An 18,089-nucleotide genomic window follows, 5' to 3' on the forward strand; every position below is an offset into this window, starting at 1 on the left:
CCGTGGGCGATTTGGTTACCACCGCATCACCCATCGAGGTGACAAAGAAAGATATTGATGCCCACCCTGAATAGCCTTTTTCTTTTTTCTAATCTTTCTTTGGCCCTGTTGAGGTCAAATAAAATTATATTAACATCATGATCGTTCGTTTACCCGCGGATGGTGGATGATGGCATGGGAGTTATCCTACCAATATGTTAGCAGCTACGATTCCTAATTTAATCTTCCAAGTTATCCTACCCCAACAGGAGGTCAAAGTCGACAACGAGAGGGAGGATAACGTCGAACGTTTCTCACCGTTCAAATCGAGAGGATAGAGAAGGGAGAAGAATAAAAAAAACAAAAAAAGGAAGATGCGCCCAAATCCAGCCGAGCCGAGAAGACCAAGCCAAACCACGTACCGCCTCAGCCACGCCGACGACGGGGTCACTGCCCGGACGCCAGCTCCGGACTCCAAACCCGACCCATACGTGTCCAAATTACCTTTCCTTTTCCCTTCATTAAAATAAAAAAAAGCAGACACACCCGTGATGCGTGGGCCCCCCCCCCCCCCCACCTTATTTCCCCCCCCAACCCCCCCTTATTATTAATATTATTATTATTTTACTCGCTCTTCCATCTGTTATGGACTTTATCACGCCACCCACCGTATTTCTCGTGTCTCGCGAAACGTCCCCAGAAAAAGAAAAAAAAGGAAAATAAATAGAAATCCGCCCCTCCTCTTTCCCTCCCTATATAAACTCCCCCTCCACCGTGGACAAAACCATTCACATGCTTACTCACGCTTCCGTGCTCCTGTTTTGAGTTTTGACCTTCTTCCTACTCGGCCCCCTTATCATTTTCTTTCCCAGTTTGCCCATCGACAACCTGAAATGTCTTCTCCACCCCCATACCTTCCTCCTGTAGAGGCCTCCGCCGATCGGAAAAGACGCCGCGACGAGATGGTGGAGATAGAGGAGGAGGGGGAGTCGCCGGAGATCTCCTCGCCCGAGGCCAAGCGCCTCCTCCTCGACATCCTTGACGATGACGCCGATGCCGGAGACCAGGACCTCGCCTCCGTCATGAAGAGCCTCGAGGAGGAGATCGCCCTCCCCTCGCCGCCTCCGCAACCGCAGCTGCTCCCTCTGGCCGCGGTGGACCAGCCCGACCTAGGGTTCCTCTTCGAGGCCTCCGACGACGAGCTCGGCCTGCCGCCCCAGGCCGACGAGCGCTGCGAGGCACCCGAGCCGGAGGTCGCCGGGTTTGGCCAGATCTGGGGGTTCGACGACGGCGACCTGTGCGGATACGAAGGGTTCGAGTTCGGGATCCGGCCGGAGGAGCGGGCGGAGGCGGACGACGTGGTGGTGTTCGACGGCGGGCTGTTTGATTACGCCGACGTGGTGCCCTGCGGGCCTTCCGATTTCGCGGATCTATCGTGGCGGCCGGAGACGCTCCCGGCCGTCTGATGACAGTCCTGACGCTTTTGTTCTTCCTTCTTTAAACCCCCCCCTTCTTCAACTTTTCTTTTGTTCTTTTCCTTCTCTTTTGAGGAGCGGTAGGCGGTCGTTGTAAAGCTTAGAAAAAAGAAGATGAAGAAAGAAGACGCGAGTGAACGAGAATGGAACGAACGGTTTCGCACGATATTTCGAAGAAGGAAATCAATCTTTCGTTTTCTATTTCGACAGCGTCATTTTATCATCCACCTTATTCGACCTTTGGATGGACATCCGACGGTGCAGAAATGGGGATCCCAATAATCTCCTTGGATGCTCCGCTCGTCGCTTCTTGATGACCAAAACAGAAAACCTAACAGCAGAATAAAAAGTCGATTCAACCCATGAAGCACCAACCATTCTTATTCGTTCACTAAATATTTCTAACATTCCGTTGCGTAGTAACACGTTAAGCCATTTTTCATATCCCGTATTAGCTAAGAATTATGCTCAATAAATTATATTATAAATTGATTACGAAATGGTGTATGACTTGGTTGTGTGTGGGACCTGAGTTTGGTGGCAAGCAGTTTCGGAAACGTGTCGGGCTCTGTACGAGGCCGGCGCAGCGAGTGCTGTGATGGGCCTTCGTCTGTCTTTGCATCTTCGCAAAGTGTCTGTTTCCGGCCTCGACCTAGTTGCATGGCGTGATTGCCAGTGGAGGACATTAGAATTCCATCCTACGAGGTCTGCTCTCTTTCCTTTGTTGCTTACAATCGATGAAGAATGGATCTTTACATGCCGCGATCAAGGCCGCCTGTTTTTAGAACCTCTTTTGGTAGGTCAAAACCTAATTTTTTTTGCATCACCTAAATTTATGGCATCACCTTAGTATGACGACGTTGTGTTCGACGATATGCCTCTTTTGTTTTCATTATTCAAGTCTAGCCTCTCATTGGATTTCCGGTGCGGTGCCACGACCCCTTTTGCTGGTGAGTAAACACAACACATTATAATTTTTCTGGTGGTAGGAGGTCTGCGGGTGAAGAATTCAGAAAAACTGGGACAAAGGAGATGGATGAAGAGTCTACTTTGTGGAGTGGGAGCGAGGACCATTAATGCTACCTGAATGATCATGGTGATCCGTATATAATAAACATACAGTTTGAGCTTGAGGAGACATCCAAATATCGACTGTTGAAGGCAGAAAAGTAGCACCAGGAGGTCTCTCAGGGAAGGCAAGCTACAAAGCTTGCTGCAGAAAATGCACTGAAAAATATTTAAGAAAGTGTCGGACAGGAATGTATGGGAGGCGGCAAGTGATCTAGATATCCGGATTGGAGTTTTCGAAAACATTGTTCCAGGACCAGGCTATGCACAGCTTCGAGAGGAGGGTGGTCCTAAGAAGGTAGACATCCAATTCTTCAAGGATAGCACAGGCACATAGAAGAGAATCAGGATTCGGATTTTTTGGTTTGACAGAAAATTTCCTTAGATCGTGAAAGACCATTGTCTATGATTTAATATGCCAAGTTAGAGTCCTCTGATGAAGTAGATCAATATGATGGTTGCTTGCATCATCCGAAGGAAAGAAATTCTCTGGTCTAACCTGACCATTTTTCATCCACCTGTTTCTCCTGCCACATATATTCGAGCCCGTCGTCGATGGAAGAGTGAGGAGGGATTAGTATTTCTTGTTCGTGTCTGTTGTTTCTTCGATCTATCTCTCTTTCTCATGTCTTTGTTACCACATGCATGCAATCGAATCAAGTTCACTGAGGATTTATATTTTGATTCCAGAGAAACTGTGTTCTCATTTACGCTTCGTGCGTTCTTCCCATCTTTGTTACGTCTTTTGTCCCATTAGCTAACACTCGTAACATGTTGATGTTCACCGGAAAACTCGTACAGGCGAGGGATGGACCATGGTACGTTGTCCTTTCTAGCTACTGCAAGTGGTAAACTTGCAGCAAATTTGATATGCAACTCAAAGTTGTAAGGCCAAGGACTATTGTATGTTTGTTTTGAATAGGTATGTGTATAATATTTCTGCCATTGGACTTAGGAAGGAAGTTTCTTGCGAAATGATGCACCGACCTGCTCCCATTTCTAAAATATGCCCCATCTGCTTAGGCTTAGCGAGTTGCAACATAAACAGTTTGGGTTGGGAAGGAGCTTTTCATTGCATTGTGTGGTATGGAATGTATCTTGTTTCTTGTCTGCACCGATCCAAGGATGGATCATTCTGGCACGGTCATCCTCTCATAATGGTTAGTTTCTTGATCCTTGATCAAGAAGAAAAAAACGAAAGCCATGCTCCTTGATCCCGCGGCCAATCCCTGTTTCTCGAGGCTTTTGTTTTGTGAATCCTCTCGCCCTTTCTCTCATCATATCCCACTCCTGTACGAAAAGCAAGTGACAAATCTCCTTGTGCCACTAAAGCTGACTCCCATTGTCTAAAGACTTGTTGCGGGGACAGTGTTTTCGCCGCACAGTGTCTCGTACGGTTCCAGCTTTTGTCCATCGTTCCTCTGTCTTTTGGTCTCCCATGCCGACATTGGAGCACTGTTCCGTGAGCCTCACATGGGTGTTGGTGCCGCACAGTGAAAGGCTGCTGACCTCCTCTGTCTGTCCGTGAGACTTAAGTTTGACCGTCGGAGAAAGGAAGACTCGACCATCAACGGTGATCATTCTTTTGAGATATCTGTATCTTGTCGCGCACTGCCATTCTTTATCCATCTTTCGAGGACTCGGGCCCTGAACCCTGCAGCTGGTTGGTCATCTTTATAGATACCACGGCATCGGTGATCTTATTATATCTTATGTTGCTGCCCCGGTGGTTAATTGTCCATATATTTGAACTCATAATTTCTTTAATCTCTTCGTGATGCATTGCCCCCCTTGCACTCATTTTAGATTATCTATAACAGTGTGGCTCTCAGTTCTTACCTTGTGGAATTGTACTTGTATTGACTGGGTAACGCATATTTGCCTAAAGGGTACAAGTAAATTATATGAATAATTTAATCGTGGACCAAAATGAGGATGGTAATCAGTAGCATCGAGGACGGTGGGAAGCACAAGAACAAGGGGACGAGAAGATGCTCGACAACAGCTTGAGCTAACATCAAGAATGCTACCAGTTCGAAGCACCACCGACTATAGGAAACCATAGCAGCAACGAGGAAGGAACAAGGGAAAGAGAGAGAGAGAGTCAACCCCCCCCCCCCCTGATCTCCTGAAAACCTACTATCTACATGATAATACAAGCATTAGCGTTCTCATCACTGAAAAGATGAGTGGCACAGAAGCCGTTGTCTACTTGACTGCTGAGATAGCGAGGGCTCGGGCAGTAGTTGTAGTAGCCAGTGTAGGAGGCGATCTGAGGGGACCTGAGGTGCATCATCTGAGGCTGCACGCATCTGCCGTCGTGCATCGCCATGCTGTGCCCTCTCGAGTTGTTCGCCATGGATGGTGGATGGTTCGGGTACCCCTGCTTGTTCACCAGCAATGCCGACTGGTATTGTGCCCCACCAGCATTTCGTGGCAAGCCTCCATTGCTCCCAACGAGACCCATCATCACATTATTCGCCTGCGTCATCCTTTGTCCCTTCCCTGCCTCAGGATTGCCACTCGCCACCTTCTTGTCGTTGGCTGCAGCATTGACGCCTTTTGGCTGTGACCCACTTGAGACGGTGTGCTCTGCCTCTCTGCTCTTCCATCCGCTGCTGCCATTTGTTGGCCTCGCGCTGGCTGGTGCATTGTTTGCCTGCCTCGTTAAACTGATTTGCATCATCTTATGATCGAGGATTTGCAGATCATCGTCGTCTTCTTCTTCGTCGTCATCAATATCATCATCATCATCATCATAGTCTTCCTCGTCGGAGCTGGACGAGGGAAGCTTGTTGTGCTGGTGTTTGAAGGCTTTGAGGCCTCGCAGGAGGCCTTGTTTGCCTCGCCCTTCGATCTTCGTGTTGGCTTCCTTCATGGGATTGGCAACTTGCTTCGGTGGTGGTGGTGGTGGTTTTTTTTTATGGATGGACTTCTGAATCGGGGTAAGCTTTTGAGACCAAAGCTCCGCACGCTTACCTGCTCTGACCAGCTTCCTGATGAGGGTTTCAGAGTCCACATTCCCAGAAACTGTGACCTTCTGTTCTTCTATATCTATGCTGACTGAGAAGACCCCTGAGTGAGATGCACAGAACAAGAGGTGCATGATGAACATCAAGTTTCTAGTCACATCAGGAGTTGTATCTGCTGTCCATGGAGGATATGATGAACGTTAGATCAATTACCTTCAATTCTATGGAGGAGCTTCGTAACTTTGTGCTTACAGCCATCACAATGTATGTTCACCTTCAGGACGTGGGTCTGCAAGAACCAACCAAACAGTTTCGCTTCACTAACTCCTCTTCTCGCAAGATACAAACGAAACAGAGAGGAGGAGAGGTACCTGGATCTTGAGGAGCTTGAAGTCTTCGCCCTTGACCATTTCAGCCGCAATTCCTTCCTGCTGTCTGGGAGATCACAAAGGAACAGGACGCAGTTCCTTGTCTGCAGGGAGAGAAGCTAAGCCTCGGCATGCAAGACTCGTCTCCTCCACCATCCCCTGCACTTCCCTCTATATACCTCGGGGCACCCAACAGGACACCACTTCTTTTGTCCACTGCTCGCACTACGATTGATACAAACACGCACTCTCCCTTTTCTTTTCCTTTTTTTTTCTCTTTTTCTTTTTCTTTTTTTTGCTTTGATAGAATAGAGTATGTATGATCTTTTCTTTAGGTCCGTCTGAGAACATCGTCCAATGTTGTGTGTGCGTTGGGATCCTCCCCGTGCGTAGATTTGGCGTCTGGAGAGCCATCCAATGGCTGAGACAAAGCAGCTAAGCGCTGAGGGGAGGAGACGAAGAAAGGAGATCGAGGAGAGAAGCCATGAAGCAGCGACCTGACCTGACATCTGCATTGCTTCCTGCATGCATAGCCCTGCACAGGCTCGTCTCTTTGCATCTGGTGCCCATTTTTATCGTCTCCATCTTCTTCTTTTCTTCTCCTCTCTACTCTCTCTTTCGCCTGTTCTGCTCCTGTGCCCGCCATAAACCCAGAAACACAGCTTAACGTTTGACGAAACACCTCCAAATCAATCACGTAGGCTCCTGTCCGCTAAAAGCATTCTCTTGGACGTTGTTAAGAACCAGCGTGGTTGTCCACCGCTGAAAGAATGCTTAGGTTGTGGTAACAAGAACGATGGGCCTCGGGCCATCATGCTCCGCTCTCCTGTAACCATAGGTTTGGTATCAGTCCACGAGCTTTGATGCATTCTCTTAAAGTTAGGAGGAGGCAACGAGTTCAGCTGTTTGTGCTGTAGAAAGTAATCTTAATTTAGGGTGAATTCAGAAGCAGAGTGGCCCGAAGACGACGACGACGACGACCCATTACTTTGGAAGCTGAGTTAGAGCTCCATGTCGGTAGGGGACACTTTGGACGTCAAAGTTGGGTCGCGTATGGATCCAAATCCTTGACTTCTTCCTTCTTCCACCGGTACGCATGCACTTGGAGGAAAAGCTGCTCACTTGGTCTGTGGCAGACAAACAATTAGGTGATCTACAAGTAATCTTGGTAATGACAGGAGATTAGATGCAGAGATACACATGGTGACTTGGGCTTGAGTTTGGGTGAACTTTGGACCCATCATTCGGTGCACTCTCGGGTGGGTCTAAATCATGCCGGAATGGTTGTCCACCTCACCTCATTGGATATTGCATTTGTTGAGTCAAATCTCACCAGACTCCAAAAGTCAGAGAAAAGAAGAAATCAACATCCGAGTTCATCATTAATCACACACACACACCATCACAACATGGTCAAAAGTTGTGACAATTTGGTCATCATTCCTGGGCAACTCACTGACTTGTATCTATTAATCTGACAAAGCTGGGAAATTAGCTGGAACCAATACGAAATCTAACCATCTGTCTAAACCCACCACCGAGCGCGATCCTCCGTGATGACAACACAAAGCCGAATGAAATAGGGCGTGTTTGAGATGAAATGGCCGAAGCCAGTGGTGGCAATCATTAAAAAGCAACACGTTAAAACGGAGATCGTGGGTTTCAACGGCGGGCGGCAATGGCGGTGGTGGGAACATGATGCCCGACGTGCCTTGCCATCATTTCCCTTTCTCAGAAAGTAGTCGTGAAATTTGCTTGATATATTGGCCACAAAGATCGACGAAGACAAATTTGTCAAGAGGATGAAACAACGGTGGTAGAGGAGGGATACGGGTGGCCAAAAGAAAAGAAACATGAGGGAGGGCCAGAACGGGAAATAAACGCCCGAGTACTTCTGATTCTCCTCCTCCTCCCTTCCTTCACTCCAACAGATCCAAGCCCTCCCTTGTAAGCCTCCTCCTCCTTTCCTTCCACTGATTGTTTTTCTTGTCGCCGTGCCTTTTTGGTTTACTTTGGTTCTACTTGGTCTGTTAAGGCAGGGATAGGAGAGAGCGAGAGAGAGAGAGAGAGAGAGAGAGAGAGAGAGAGAGAGAGTAGGGGTTTCAGGGTCCATAAGAAAGCTGCCACCTTTATCTTCTCGGTGTATTGATTCCTCTGTTTCTGGTGGGTTTGTGATTCCGTTCTTGGTTTTCTTTTAGCCTCATTCATCTCTCCTCCTCTCTACCCTTCTCTGAATTATGGATTTGTTTGCTCTCTTTCATCTTCGTTTTCTCTTTGTCGTTTCGGATCCATGAAAGATCGCTCCTTTTTCAGTGTTTCGTTTGGAATTTCCAATAATACTTTGGTTCTCGTGTTTTGGTTGCTGTTCTTCTTGTGACCGATTGAATTTTGATGAATCTTTCGCGTCTCAGTTTTCTCAGTTCGTGGGATTTCGAATACCTTGTAGTTTGAGGAAACCGACATCTTTCTTGTGCTTCTCTGCTGCAACCCTGTTGGTCTTGGTCTCTACACGATGATGTTATTCTTACAATTACTTTTTACTGTCCTGATAGATTGTTGGATTACTATCCTCCGTTTTTGGTTCTGCGTCTCAGTGTCCTGCTCTACGTTGCAAAGATAACTTCTTTCGTCATGTGGGGATTGTTCATGATTTTATTAACATCTTTCCTTTGACTCTGACGTATGGTTACATTGGCTTCTTTGTTACATCGTTCTCCTCTTTTCGTTCAAAGTTCCAGAAGAATGGGAGACCATCTTGCTTTGTTAGTGGACCACCTGCTCACCGAGTCAACGCTTGAAGCGGCTATTGGTAGTCGGAAGCACGGCCAGATTGCCGCCAATTCGGCATCTTTGGAGGACCCAGCCAAAGAATTCACTCGGAAGAGTCACGTCAGAGGAAGGACATCCGTGGGAAAGTTGGTCGAGTGCCGAATTTGTCAAGAAGAAGATGAAGACTGCAACATGGAGATCCCTTGTTCATGTTGTGGCAGCTTGAAGGTAAATCAAGCTTCTATGTAACATATGTAACTTGCCTTTGTATTACCTATTACTGTAAGGTCAATTTTTTGTTGCAGAATATGGCTTGTTCTTGAAGATTTCATTTTTGTGATAACACGTATTACTATAAGTTCAAATTTTGTTGCAGAATATGGCTCGTTCTTGAAGATTTCATTTTTGTGATAACATGGAAATCATGCATACATCTGCTTCGGTCATGCAGTTATTTTGTATTCTGATTTGTAGCAAAAAGGTTCATCAGTTCTAGCCTGCAAACTGAATTTCCTGTATGATAGTGTGTATGTTTGAGCTACAATTTGTTATTTTCTATTAATGTATGAAATAGTTTGGTTATTTTCCTGTATGATAGTGTGTATGTTTGAACTACCGAGTGGTAATCTAGAAGTTAAAAATTGCAATTTAATTAAGGATTCAAACAGTGATCAATGTTCATTTGTAATTCATTTGCAACACATTACTTTTGCTCAGTATCTGTTTGGCAGAAGTCTGCCCGAGATATGTTCCTCTTGTGTTTTAGAATTACCTTCAATCCAGTGAAGCTTCAGTCTATGAGATTTATATCATTTGAAAGTCAAAGTAAGTCTGGTTATTTATTGACCCGATGACAGGAATATATCATACAAAAGAAGGAACTGGTCTCTCTCATCTCATTTGTACGTCTGTGACCTTTGTTCAATGTTGCTAGTAAATTGTCATCCAACAAGTTCATTGATCTTTGTGTTCTAGAAGTATACAGTTAATGCGTTCACATATTTCTTGTTATGTGTTTTCTTTCGTAGTCTAGTTTACATCCCAGGAAAATAAGAAAAATTCACCTTAGCTCTTTCTTCTTGCAGTATGCTCATCGTAAGTGTGTTCAAAGATGGTGTAACGAGAAGGGCGACACAGTGTGTGAGATTTGCCTGCAGGTGATGTTTTTTTTTTCTGGCCTCGTAGTTTTCTTGATCTCAACATTCTGTAGTCACCATAGTGAAAGCTTGAGCAACACGTACAGATATTGAAAGTGTCAATTGAGGCTTTCTCATCAAGCAATTATCTCTTTCAGATTACAGGCTGGTCATTTCATCTACACATTTACTTTGATGTAGCATGTGGATCACGATAGTTTATTTCTTGTGATATTGCTGCTATAGCTCCTAATTCTTGTCACTCAATCAGCAATTTAAGCCAGGTTATACTGCTCCTCCAAAGTTGTTTCAGTATGGGAGTATTCCTATGAACTTCAGGTATCCTTTATGCGTCTCGTTTCGTTTTTAGGCATATGTGGCAATTCAGAGTTGCATCATTTACACAAGGAATCACTGATTGTGTCATAATATTTCTCAGAGGCAATTGGGAGATTACCAGACAGGATCAGCATGATTCTCAGATCATAGCACTGGTTCCATCTGAACATGATATCGTGCACCCTGATGACGATGATTATTCAGCTTTAGGCATGAGAAACACAGTTTGTCGTCAGTCAATTGTGATAATAGTGAGTTTATTTCGATTCGATAAGCACGATAGTGGAGTGACTTGTGAGTCGCATTTTGCCTTATTATGCTTTGTGTTTTGACGTAAGTGATTCGCTTTTGTTTTTTCCAGTTCACAGTTCTTTTGGTTCTTCCCCACACTCTTCCTCTTATGATCGGTGTAGCTGAGCAGTATTCATTCACTCTGTTCTCAGTAAAAATCTAATCCTAAGAAATTAATAATTTTCTTTCGACATACTATTATTCGCTTATGAAGCTCCGTATGATGTAGCCCATTTTTATTTGTACATATCTGTATAAAAGCTACTGGTGTTGCGGACTGCTGGAATACTTTTGCCGATCTTTGTAATGGTCAGAACAATAAGGACATTTCACCAGTTCCGCTGCCGATGGGTAATTTTCTTTTTTCTTCTCTTCCATAGCGGCTGTAGAAACTCAAATCTTTTTCCATGGTTTCTTAAGAAAAAGAATCTTGAAACGTTTTGGAACATGTTGCAGGTAACTCGTGAAATATCTGATCCAGCTGAAGGAGAGAACATGATCGAACCTTGGCAGCTGGTGCGGTCTCAGCCACATCACATTCAGATGCACTGACTGATACAAAGGAGCGAACGATTAGCAGCGCGAGTGAATAATCCCACTGTTTCTTGGTGATGCAAGATCAGGTCAAACAATGGAAGATGAGAAGAGGAAAAATGACTGGGAACTTGGCATGGTTATGCAGTCTGCTGCTCTGTACATAACATGGTAGTGATAGGTTTCCCTTCGGAATGCTTGAAAACGTTAGCCATAGTTGGATCCCTCTATAGAAAGCCACTCGCTTCAGAAAGCTTGAAGATGAAGTGGCTGAATTGAGAGTAGTGATATGGATGGCATGGTGTAAAGTCGAACTCATTTGGCAGTCAAAAGAAGATTCAAGTTTGACTTTAAATGCCAATGTTAGAGCAGCTTGGATTTTCTTTTTACTTTTATTTATTTATTGGATTTACTTGAATAAGCATAATTATGGGTCAACCCATATGTCCTCCCTTGTGGTTGATTCAAATAAGGTGATGAAGAAGGAGTTACTACATTCACGTCGTTCTTGAATTGCATAAGAACATTTCTTGCACTGGTTGCTAGTGACAATGTGCTCACCGTCAACATCTTCATATTGAATCTGAAGCCGACAGAAATTAACAATAGATCAAGAAATGTCACTAAATCTGTGCAGGAAAAAAGAGCTCCATTGAGTTCTTCTGATGCCACCCAGCCCTCGTCAGCCTCATGGAACTTCTTTTATGGTGTCCAATGCCGGCGTCCACGACGACTGCCTCGGCCTCCTCTTGATGCACCGGGTGGCTTCATTCGCTTTCTTGGCCTGTGCGGGGAACAAGCAGAGGTCACTGCGGACGGGAAGAATCCTGTTGGAGAATCTTGCCTTAGAGGCCCTGCACGAAAGGGCTGCCATCTCCTCCTCGGTAAGCACCGAGAAGAGCATGTCCATCGGCAGCAGGAAGTAGAGCCGGCGTCGCTCGAGTTCCTCGTCCGGCGCCAAACCTGGAATCCGACACCCCACGTCGAGATGGTCAGAGTCGCACACGAACTACCCAGGGTTGTCAACCATCAACTCCGCCGCTCTCACAGAACGCACGTACTCTACGACGCCATTGACGACCCTTATGGATCCACCCGAGGCAGCGTAAGGTGTGCATGCAGTGTTCCCCATGAAATCACACTCCAATCTCCCAGCAACTAGAACATCACAAGGGACACAGAAACAGGGAACGAGAGAGAGAGAGAGAGAGAGAGAGAGAGAGAGAGAGAGAGAGAGAGAGAGGAAGAGAAGGAATGGCAATGTGTGGAATGTGCGTTGCGCACTGGGGGTATCAAGGGAAGCACATGGGCCCAGAAGATACAGCATCAGATCATGCATGGAACCTGACAAATCAATGGCGGAAGCACAGAGATGCAGAGAAGCAGAATCAAGTGGATGCCAAAATGTTCATTATGCTTGTCCGACACCTCACACCTCACACCTCTAAAAGTTGGCAGAACAAATCATTAGAGAACATGACATGAAAACTAGACTGGTTAGAACACCTTTAACCAGACAGAGATGGCAACAAAAGCCAAACAATTATAATCAAATTGTTGTTGATATGCATAATCTCATCAGAGGCCAAGCTGTCTGAAGACTTAAATCATGGAGACCCAGCTATCATCTTTATGGAATCCTTACCTAATTGGTGGACCAGTGTTTCACCTAAGTAGCCAACAAAACGCTATTGCTTGATCCATTCTCACTTCATCTTGAAGAGGTTTTGGGGCTTCAAATGTATCCTGTTGCTTCACAAACCTGATCATATAGGCACATCATCGACAAAAGGCAGTGGTTAATCTTGTTTTCTAAGCTTAGATTCACATTATTTCCATCAGTTTGTTGTAATGCTAATCGACTAAAGAACCAAGCAATACTGTGGGAATAATTTACTGGACAAGTTAATTGAAAGAAAAATAGTGGAAGTTAAAAAGCTCAGAAACTGCATTGTCTCTTCAAATAAACAATTTACCGCATTCCTTTAATTGAAAACTGAGAGAGTATACATCAGTGCTCCTTTTTTTTTTAGCACAGGCAACTTATATGAACTTCCAAAAGTATACAAGACTGATGACCTGTTGTGCTGGCCATCAGAGTGTGATTTAATAATGTAATAATAAGGTTGTCAAAATTTGGTAAATTATTCACCATTATTCTGCTCCAAGCTCAATCAGATGATCACACAGCATCTGAGAACAAAAGAATCGTATTGGTGTTTCGCTAATACTAATAGAAGAACATTGTGAGCCTTCCCCTCCTCCATGGTTAGAAATTCGTCAAGATTTTGTCTTTTGACACACCTTCAGCCACAAGCTTAGCTGTAATGACCTGCCACATAAAACCTAGTGTAAGTTAACTAGCATTCTGGAGCCATAAATTTGTGGTCCTCATGTAGATTCAAAAAGTATAATCAACATTAATAGTAATAATCTTGTTGAAACATGAAAACCTCTTCTCCCTGGGAAAAAATCACAGTAGTTGCAACATTCATCGTAAGTAATATTCAATTCATAACTGATAATAAGATTCATCTACAACACCAGTGACATATTATCCAGACATGCAAAGTCACCCATAAATAAGTTGATGATAATAAGATGATAAATCCTTTCTCTTTCAGAAGAAATAAGCTGATATAACTTAAGATGATTAAATAAGTACATATTTTTTCATCAGATAAAGTGATCTTTCCATTAGTCTCGTGTTCTCAATAGAAGGCCATCTTGAAATAACATCAGATATTGATTGGTGGGGAATTCAAGCCAAGTTATTAAGTCACACTTCCAGCACTAACTTAATCGTGCTATGACTTCTACAAGCTTCCAAAAATCAATAAAAGAGAGGCTCAGTGAATCAATATGGGTTTCGGAGAGTCCATGTACACCCATCCAAACAGAGTGATTGCATTGCAGCTACTCAGACTATTTATCAATGACTATTAAGATTTCAGAAAACTGTACCTCAGTCATCTGTTTGTGCCCACAAAGCACCGCACCAGTTGTCGAAGGATTTAGAATATGTCTGGCTCTTAAAAAAGCTGTCTGCAAAATGTCAGAGAATAAATTTGATTATTTACAGGAAGTTCAACAACATAAAGTTGGTTGTTTATAGATTCAATGAGCTACCTGTACATATCCTCTTTCGCCACTCCATCTTTCATCAGGTTGTGACAAGACAGGTATGACATTTACTCCAGCATACTCCCAATCCTTGAACCTTTCCTATAAACAAGCAACAAAAGGTTTTGTATTTGATTTCTTGATTCAGATGAACACACATCTTGCTTGTTAGATGCTAGCTATATGTTTAATAGTGTATATAATCTTAGACCTGATATGCCATTTTCTGAAGATTTCTAGCTCCATAATAAAGTCTCACATCTGATCTTTCATTTGCACGGACACCTAATTCAATAAGTGACCGAATGGGACTGCCAGAAAGAGTTCATAGAGCAAAGTATTAACAATGGAAAAAAGCTAGTTAACTAGTGACAAAATTGTTGCATACAATTGTAAAAATCTACAAAAATATTTACGACAAATTGGAAGACAAAAGACATGTATCAATAATTTTTTAATGCAATCAAAACATTCTATCACACTCATCTGCAAGTTAAGCAAGTTAACACTAAATTAGTGTTTGAAAACATAACATCAACTTATTTAGAAGAACAATGTATCAGTACCGTTAAGAAAGTATGATAGGAAGAACTTGAAGATGCATTCCAAAGATAGAATTGTCATTGGCAAACAAATCTCAGTTTTGGGGGACCGATAGAATGATGCGTACAAAAGATAGGATGGTCAGTATCAAGCAAAGACCAGTTTTAGGAACTATCTGAATATACAGTAGTAGCCTATTTTCCCAATTATTATGCTACAACCAGTAACCTACCATCCAGCTTTTCCTAAAAAGTTTGGTTCTATTACAGGTTTCTACATTATCAGAAAAATGTTAAACAAATCCTCTCAATTAATATACTAACTGAAAGAAGTATGTTATACTCTGCTTCTCTGAATTATTCTTCCTATAATCTCAAAAGAAGTATATGTGCCTTTGCTCCAAAGGTGTACAGGCCCTATGGAAGCTAAACAATACTATCAAAGGAACAAACAAAAACCAGATTGAAATAAGAGACTTCATATTGATATCATCCATCACACGTAGAAGTAAATGATCAACCACTCCATTATCAAGTCCATGAACGGATCTCGGATGCCCAAATTTCCAACCCAATCGCAAATAAATATGAAATGAAGGAAACAAACAGATAGGAAGTAAGAAGATAAACGGAGAACAATGTGAAGTTACAAGAATCTTTTTCTCTCTGCAAATAATTCTGAAGAGAAAGAATAATATCTTTAAAAATCACAGTACAAATATGAGAGTAGTCACTCATGCGACCCCTCCAACCTCTCTCCGCTTGCCAGTCTTTAAGGAAACAAGTCAAATCAATTTGGGCACAGAGGTGATTAACAAAGACCAAATTAGAGCTGAATTTAATATATTCTTTTAAATTATCAAATGACAAAAATTCTAACATTCCCCACTACTTTTCAAATTTTCACAACAACTAAGGAAAATTTGATTTTGATGGGTGCCTTTTGGGTTTGGTCCACACTCAGTAGTGATTTTACTGGACTGAGGATCCATTATGGAATAGGTTCTGAACCACGTCCTTTACCAATCATCTAAAACCATACATATACAGCGAGTAAAATTGATTGAGCATATTACCACCTCTTTGGATTTCCACTTAGCTTGATTCTTATAGGAGCTTCAACCTCATAATCATAATCCCATAACTATCCTCATTTAGGTGAATCCTCAAGAAGTATACTTGACCGAGATACACTTCATGCAAATCACTACCTAGGAGCTTAAAGATAGATATATTTGATTACTTCTTAGTCCACATGTCCTCAAATCTCTCACCACTTGCTAATTTATAGGAAACCAATCGAAGAAACTTGGGTCCACACTTGATGTAAATTAAATAGTTTTTCAAGTTAAGTAAGAACTTCAAAGTAACAAAAATATTAACAAAACCAACATCAATAATGATGTAAAAATGGTTAAAATAATTGGTTAGTAGAAAATCCCGGAAGCATGGCATCTAATATATATATCTCGATTGGCGTAAGCCTTGTGCACTGGGCTGCCCCTTTTTATACCATCTAAGATATAAAGAGCAAATTTTGGACTATCATAAGTCTTCTATCCTACTTTGATTGTCTCCGCTTATAGTTGTAGGGGTAAGAACACCTTGCATAGGAAGTGCCTCATGCATTAGGCTATCTTCTTACTTATTCCATCTAAAATATAGTTAAGAGGGTAAATTATATCCCATCTATAAAGTCTTTAAGCTAGTCATCCATCACAACTCTAGTTGGAACTAGTTCGATCACCCAAATTAACCTAATGATTTACAATTAATCTTTTCTTTGTTCTCATGGATATTTATGTTATCAATTTCGTGATACAATAACCTCCAACAGGTACTCAAGAATCATTGTCTACAATATAAAAAGATATTGTACCTTATGCACGAGGTTCTCATCATTGTGGTATCTGGGGAGGGTCAATGTACATTCAAATATTTAAAGAGATTATTTTCGTGACTCGAATCTTGGTCTCCCAGAGAACCTTACCATTGTACCGAGGCCCGCCCTCGATCTCAATCGTTGTCTATGATCTCAAATCACTAAATCTATTGACCATCATTGATCTCAGAATGATGACCACTAACATAATAATAGAGTTTCAAATATTTGAGGTTTCATGGTTTTGAAGATATATTAACAATGAAGCTCTAGTGGGCAAGTGTTTTCCCCTTTTAAGAGATGTCTCTAAAGTCAACTAAAGTTCACCACAAAATAAATAAGAAAAACATACGGAACAAAATCATCTGCAATATAATGGATGGAACTAAACACAATTATTAAGCTCAGATCATGTTTGATTGAGCACACAATTGACAGTTTTCATCCGATTCAATGAACAACGGTCAGTTTGAACGCCACAAATTGAGACACGAAAACGTACATAGGCTTCAGTAAGAAAGATTAATGAATGTTCATCCTCAACGAACAGGAAAAAAATTTCACTGAGAAGCGTATGCAATGAATTTTAATCCACAAAATCCTTTTTTTTTCGCTTAAGAAGACTGCAAAATTGCATAAAACAGGAAGAATTCAGAAATCTTAGAACTTGGAATTACCAAAGGGAACAGAGTCCCACCTGATACCAGATCCCGTGGCAAAGATAAAGACGGAGGGGAAGGCATCGGGAGGAGAGATCTCCTCCACCTGGAATCCCCTCCCCATAATGCCGCTCAGCTCGACGATATCCCCGCGTCTGAGCCCACAGAGAAGATCGACAGTGGAGCCAGGGACCCTCTTGACGAGGAATTGGAATTCGCAACGGGAGGCGGCGAAGGAGGGCGGGGAGGCGATGGCGAGGAAGGCGGGCTTGTCGGCACCCGGTACCCGGAGCTGGAGGTACTGACCCGGGGCGGTGTAGGATACGGCGAGATCGGGGGCGTAGGAGACGTCGACGGCGACGTGAAAGAGGGAGGCGTCGGCGGATGCGGGGGCGACGAGGGAGAGGGGCGCCTGGGACCACGTGTCCGTGTCCTGCTGAACGGCGGCTGCGAGGCCGGTGAGAGCGCGGCGGCGGAGGGGGGCGGGGAGGCGGAGGCGGAGGCGAGAGAGGGGAGACATGTAGCGGTGGCGAGGGACGAGAGGGTGAGCGTCGAAGCCTTTCGGGTCAGGTACAAAGAGAGACGGGAAGGAGTTGGTCGCCGCGGCCGCCTCCTAATTTTATTTTTATTTTATTTTTTTAAATATCATTTTCAAACCCATCGAATGTAAAGTCCATTAGATCGAATCGATCTAAATTTAAACCCATCAAAATAAATAATATTAATATATTTCTATTTTTATATTTTAATTTTTTTTATTTTTATTATAAAAATATTATATTTTTATTATTATTTTCTGTAATTTCATAAAATAAATATATTTATTTTCTTTTTGGTCCCCTCCACTGAGTGTTTCAGGCCCCGCCGGCGGAGCATAACGTGTGTTCGTCCCCTACTCCGTTCGACTCTAAGCCGCCCCGTCGTGGCTTCACGGACGGCCGAGACATGACTC

The 18,089-nt window shown here is 43.2% G+C and overlaps 4 protein-coding genes across 12 annotated transcripts; 2 read left to right on the forward strand and 2 right to left on the reverse strand.

Annotated features, from left to right (window-relative positions):
- Positions 1 to 759: 759 nt before the first annotated feature.
- On the forward strand, positions 760 to 1,655 carry LOC135606297 (uncharacterized). The gene has a single exon (XM_065097328.1). It carries the CDS (start codon positions 873 to 875, stop codon positions 1,443 to 1,445), a length of 573 nt encoding a protein of 190 aa, XP_064953400.1. The 5' UTR covers positions 760 to 872; the 3' UTR covers positions 1,446 to 1,655.
- A 2,791-nt stretch (positions 1,656 to 4,446) lies between these two features.
- Positions 4,447 to 6,630, reverse strand: LOC135606298 (heavy metal-associated isoprenylated plant protein 37-like). The gene is made up of 3 exons (XM_065097329.1): positions 5,866 to 6,630; positions 5,708 to 5,783; positions 4,447 to 5,597 (listed from the first exon to the last, which is right to left on the reverse strand). The coding sequence occupies exons 1-3, from the start codon at positions 5,902 to 5,904 to the stop codon at positions 4,666 to 4,668; spliced, it is 1,047 nt and encodes a 348-aa protein (XP_064953401.1). The 5' UTR covers positions 5,905 to 6,630; the 3' UTR covers positions 4,447 to 4,665.
- Positions 6,631 to 7,373: 743 nt separating this feature from the next.
- LOC135606299 (uncharacterized) lies at positions 7,374 to 11,425 on the forward strand. Of its 9 annotated transcripts, none has more exons than XM_065097334.1 (9): positions 7,374 to 7,809; positions 8,415 to 8,495; positions 8,595 to 8,859; positions 9,717 to 9,788; positions 10,039 to 10,106; positions 10,207 to 10,357; positions 10,468 to 10,548; positions 10,659 to 10,748; positions 10,854 to 11,425. In XM_065097334.1, exons 3-9 carry the CDS (start codon positions 8,605 to 8,607, stop codon positions 10,947 to 10,949), a joined length of 813 nt encoding a protein of 270 aa, XP_064953406.1. In that variant the 5' UTR covers positions 7,374 to 7,809; positions 8,415 to 8,495; positions 8,595 to 8,604; the 3' UTR covers positions 10,950 to 11,425. The 9 variants fall into 9 exon arrangements, with proteins under 9 accessions (XP_064953406.1, XP_064953407.1, XP_064953405.1 ...); XM_065097335.1 differs by having other exon boundaries at positions 8,601 to 8,859; XM_065097337.1 differs by lacking the exon at positions 7,374 to 7,809 and adding an exon at positions 7,816 to 8,025.
- Positions 11,426 to 12,861: 1,436 nt separating this feature from the next.
- LOC135606300 (fruit protein pKIWI502-like) lies at positions 12,862 to 17,896 on the reverse strand. Its single transcript, XM_065097339.1, has 5 exons — positions 17,176 to 17,896; positions 14,266 to 14,365; positions 14,061 to 14,156; positions 13,896 to 13,976; positions 12,862 to 13,263 (listed from the first exon to the last, which is right to left on the reverse strand). The coding sequence occupies exons 1-5, from the start codon at positions 17,655 to 17,657 to the stop codon at positions 13,201 to 13,203; spliced, it is 822 nt and encodes a 273-aa protein (XP_064953411.1). The 5' UTR covers positions 17,658 to 17,896; the 3' UTR covers positions 12,862 to 13,200.
- Positions 17,897 to 18,089: the final 193 nt, after the last annotated feature.

This window comes from Musa acuminata, chromosome BXJ2-2, assembly GCF_036884655.1.
Source record: "Musa acuminata AAA Group cultivar baxijiao chromosome BXJ2-2, Cavendish_Baxijiao_AAA, whole genome shotgun sequence".
Lineage (NCBI taxonomy): Eukaryota > Viridiplantae > Streptophyta > Magnoliopsida > Zingiberales > Musaceae > Musa > Musa acuminata.

Coding starts and splice junctions, on each gene's coding strand:
- LOC135606298 (XM_065097329.1), bottom strand. CDS start 5,904: ATGGTCAAGGGCGAAGACTTCAAGCTCCTCAAGATCCAG. Junction 5,784..5,865: donor TCAAGCTCCTCAAGATCCAG/GTACCTCTCCTC, acceptor TGGTTCTTGCAG/ACCCACGTCCTGAAGGTGAA. Junction 5,598..5,707: donor GCTCCTCCATAGAATTGAAG/GTAATTGATCTA, acceptor CATCTCACTCAG/GGGTCTTCTCAGTCAGCATA.
- LOC135606300 (XM_065097339.1), bottom strand. CDS start 17,657: ATGTCTCCCCTCTCTCGCCTCCGCCTCCGCCTCCCCGCCCCCCTCCGC. Junction 14,366..17,175: donor GCCACGGGATCTGGTATCAG/GTGGGACTCTGT, acceptor TCTTTCTGGCAG/TCCCATTCGGTCACTTATTG. Junction 13,977..14,060: donor GCGAAAGAGGATATGTACAG/GTAGCTCATTGA, acceptor GACATTTTGCAG/ACAGCTTTTTTAAGAGCCAG.
- LOC135606297 (XM_065097328.1), top strand. CDS start 873: ATGTCTTCTCCACCCCCATACCTTCCTCCTGTAGAGGCCTCCGCCGAT.
- LOC135606299 (XM_065097330.1), top strand. CDS start 8,545: ATGGTTACATTGGCTTCTTTGTTACATCGTTCTCCTCTTTTCGTTCAA. Junction 8,860..9,716: donor CATGTTGTGGCAGCTTGAAG/GTAAATCAAGCT, acceptor TTCTTCTTGCAG/TATGCTCATCGTAAGTGTGT. Junction 10,749..10,853: donor ACCAGTTCCGCTGCCGATGG/GTAATTTTCTTT, acceptor AACATGTTGCAG/GTAACTCGTGAAATATCTGA.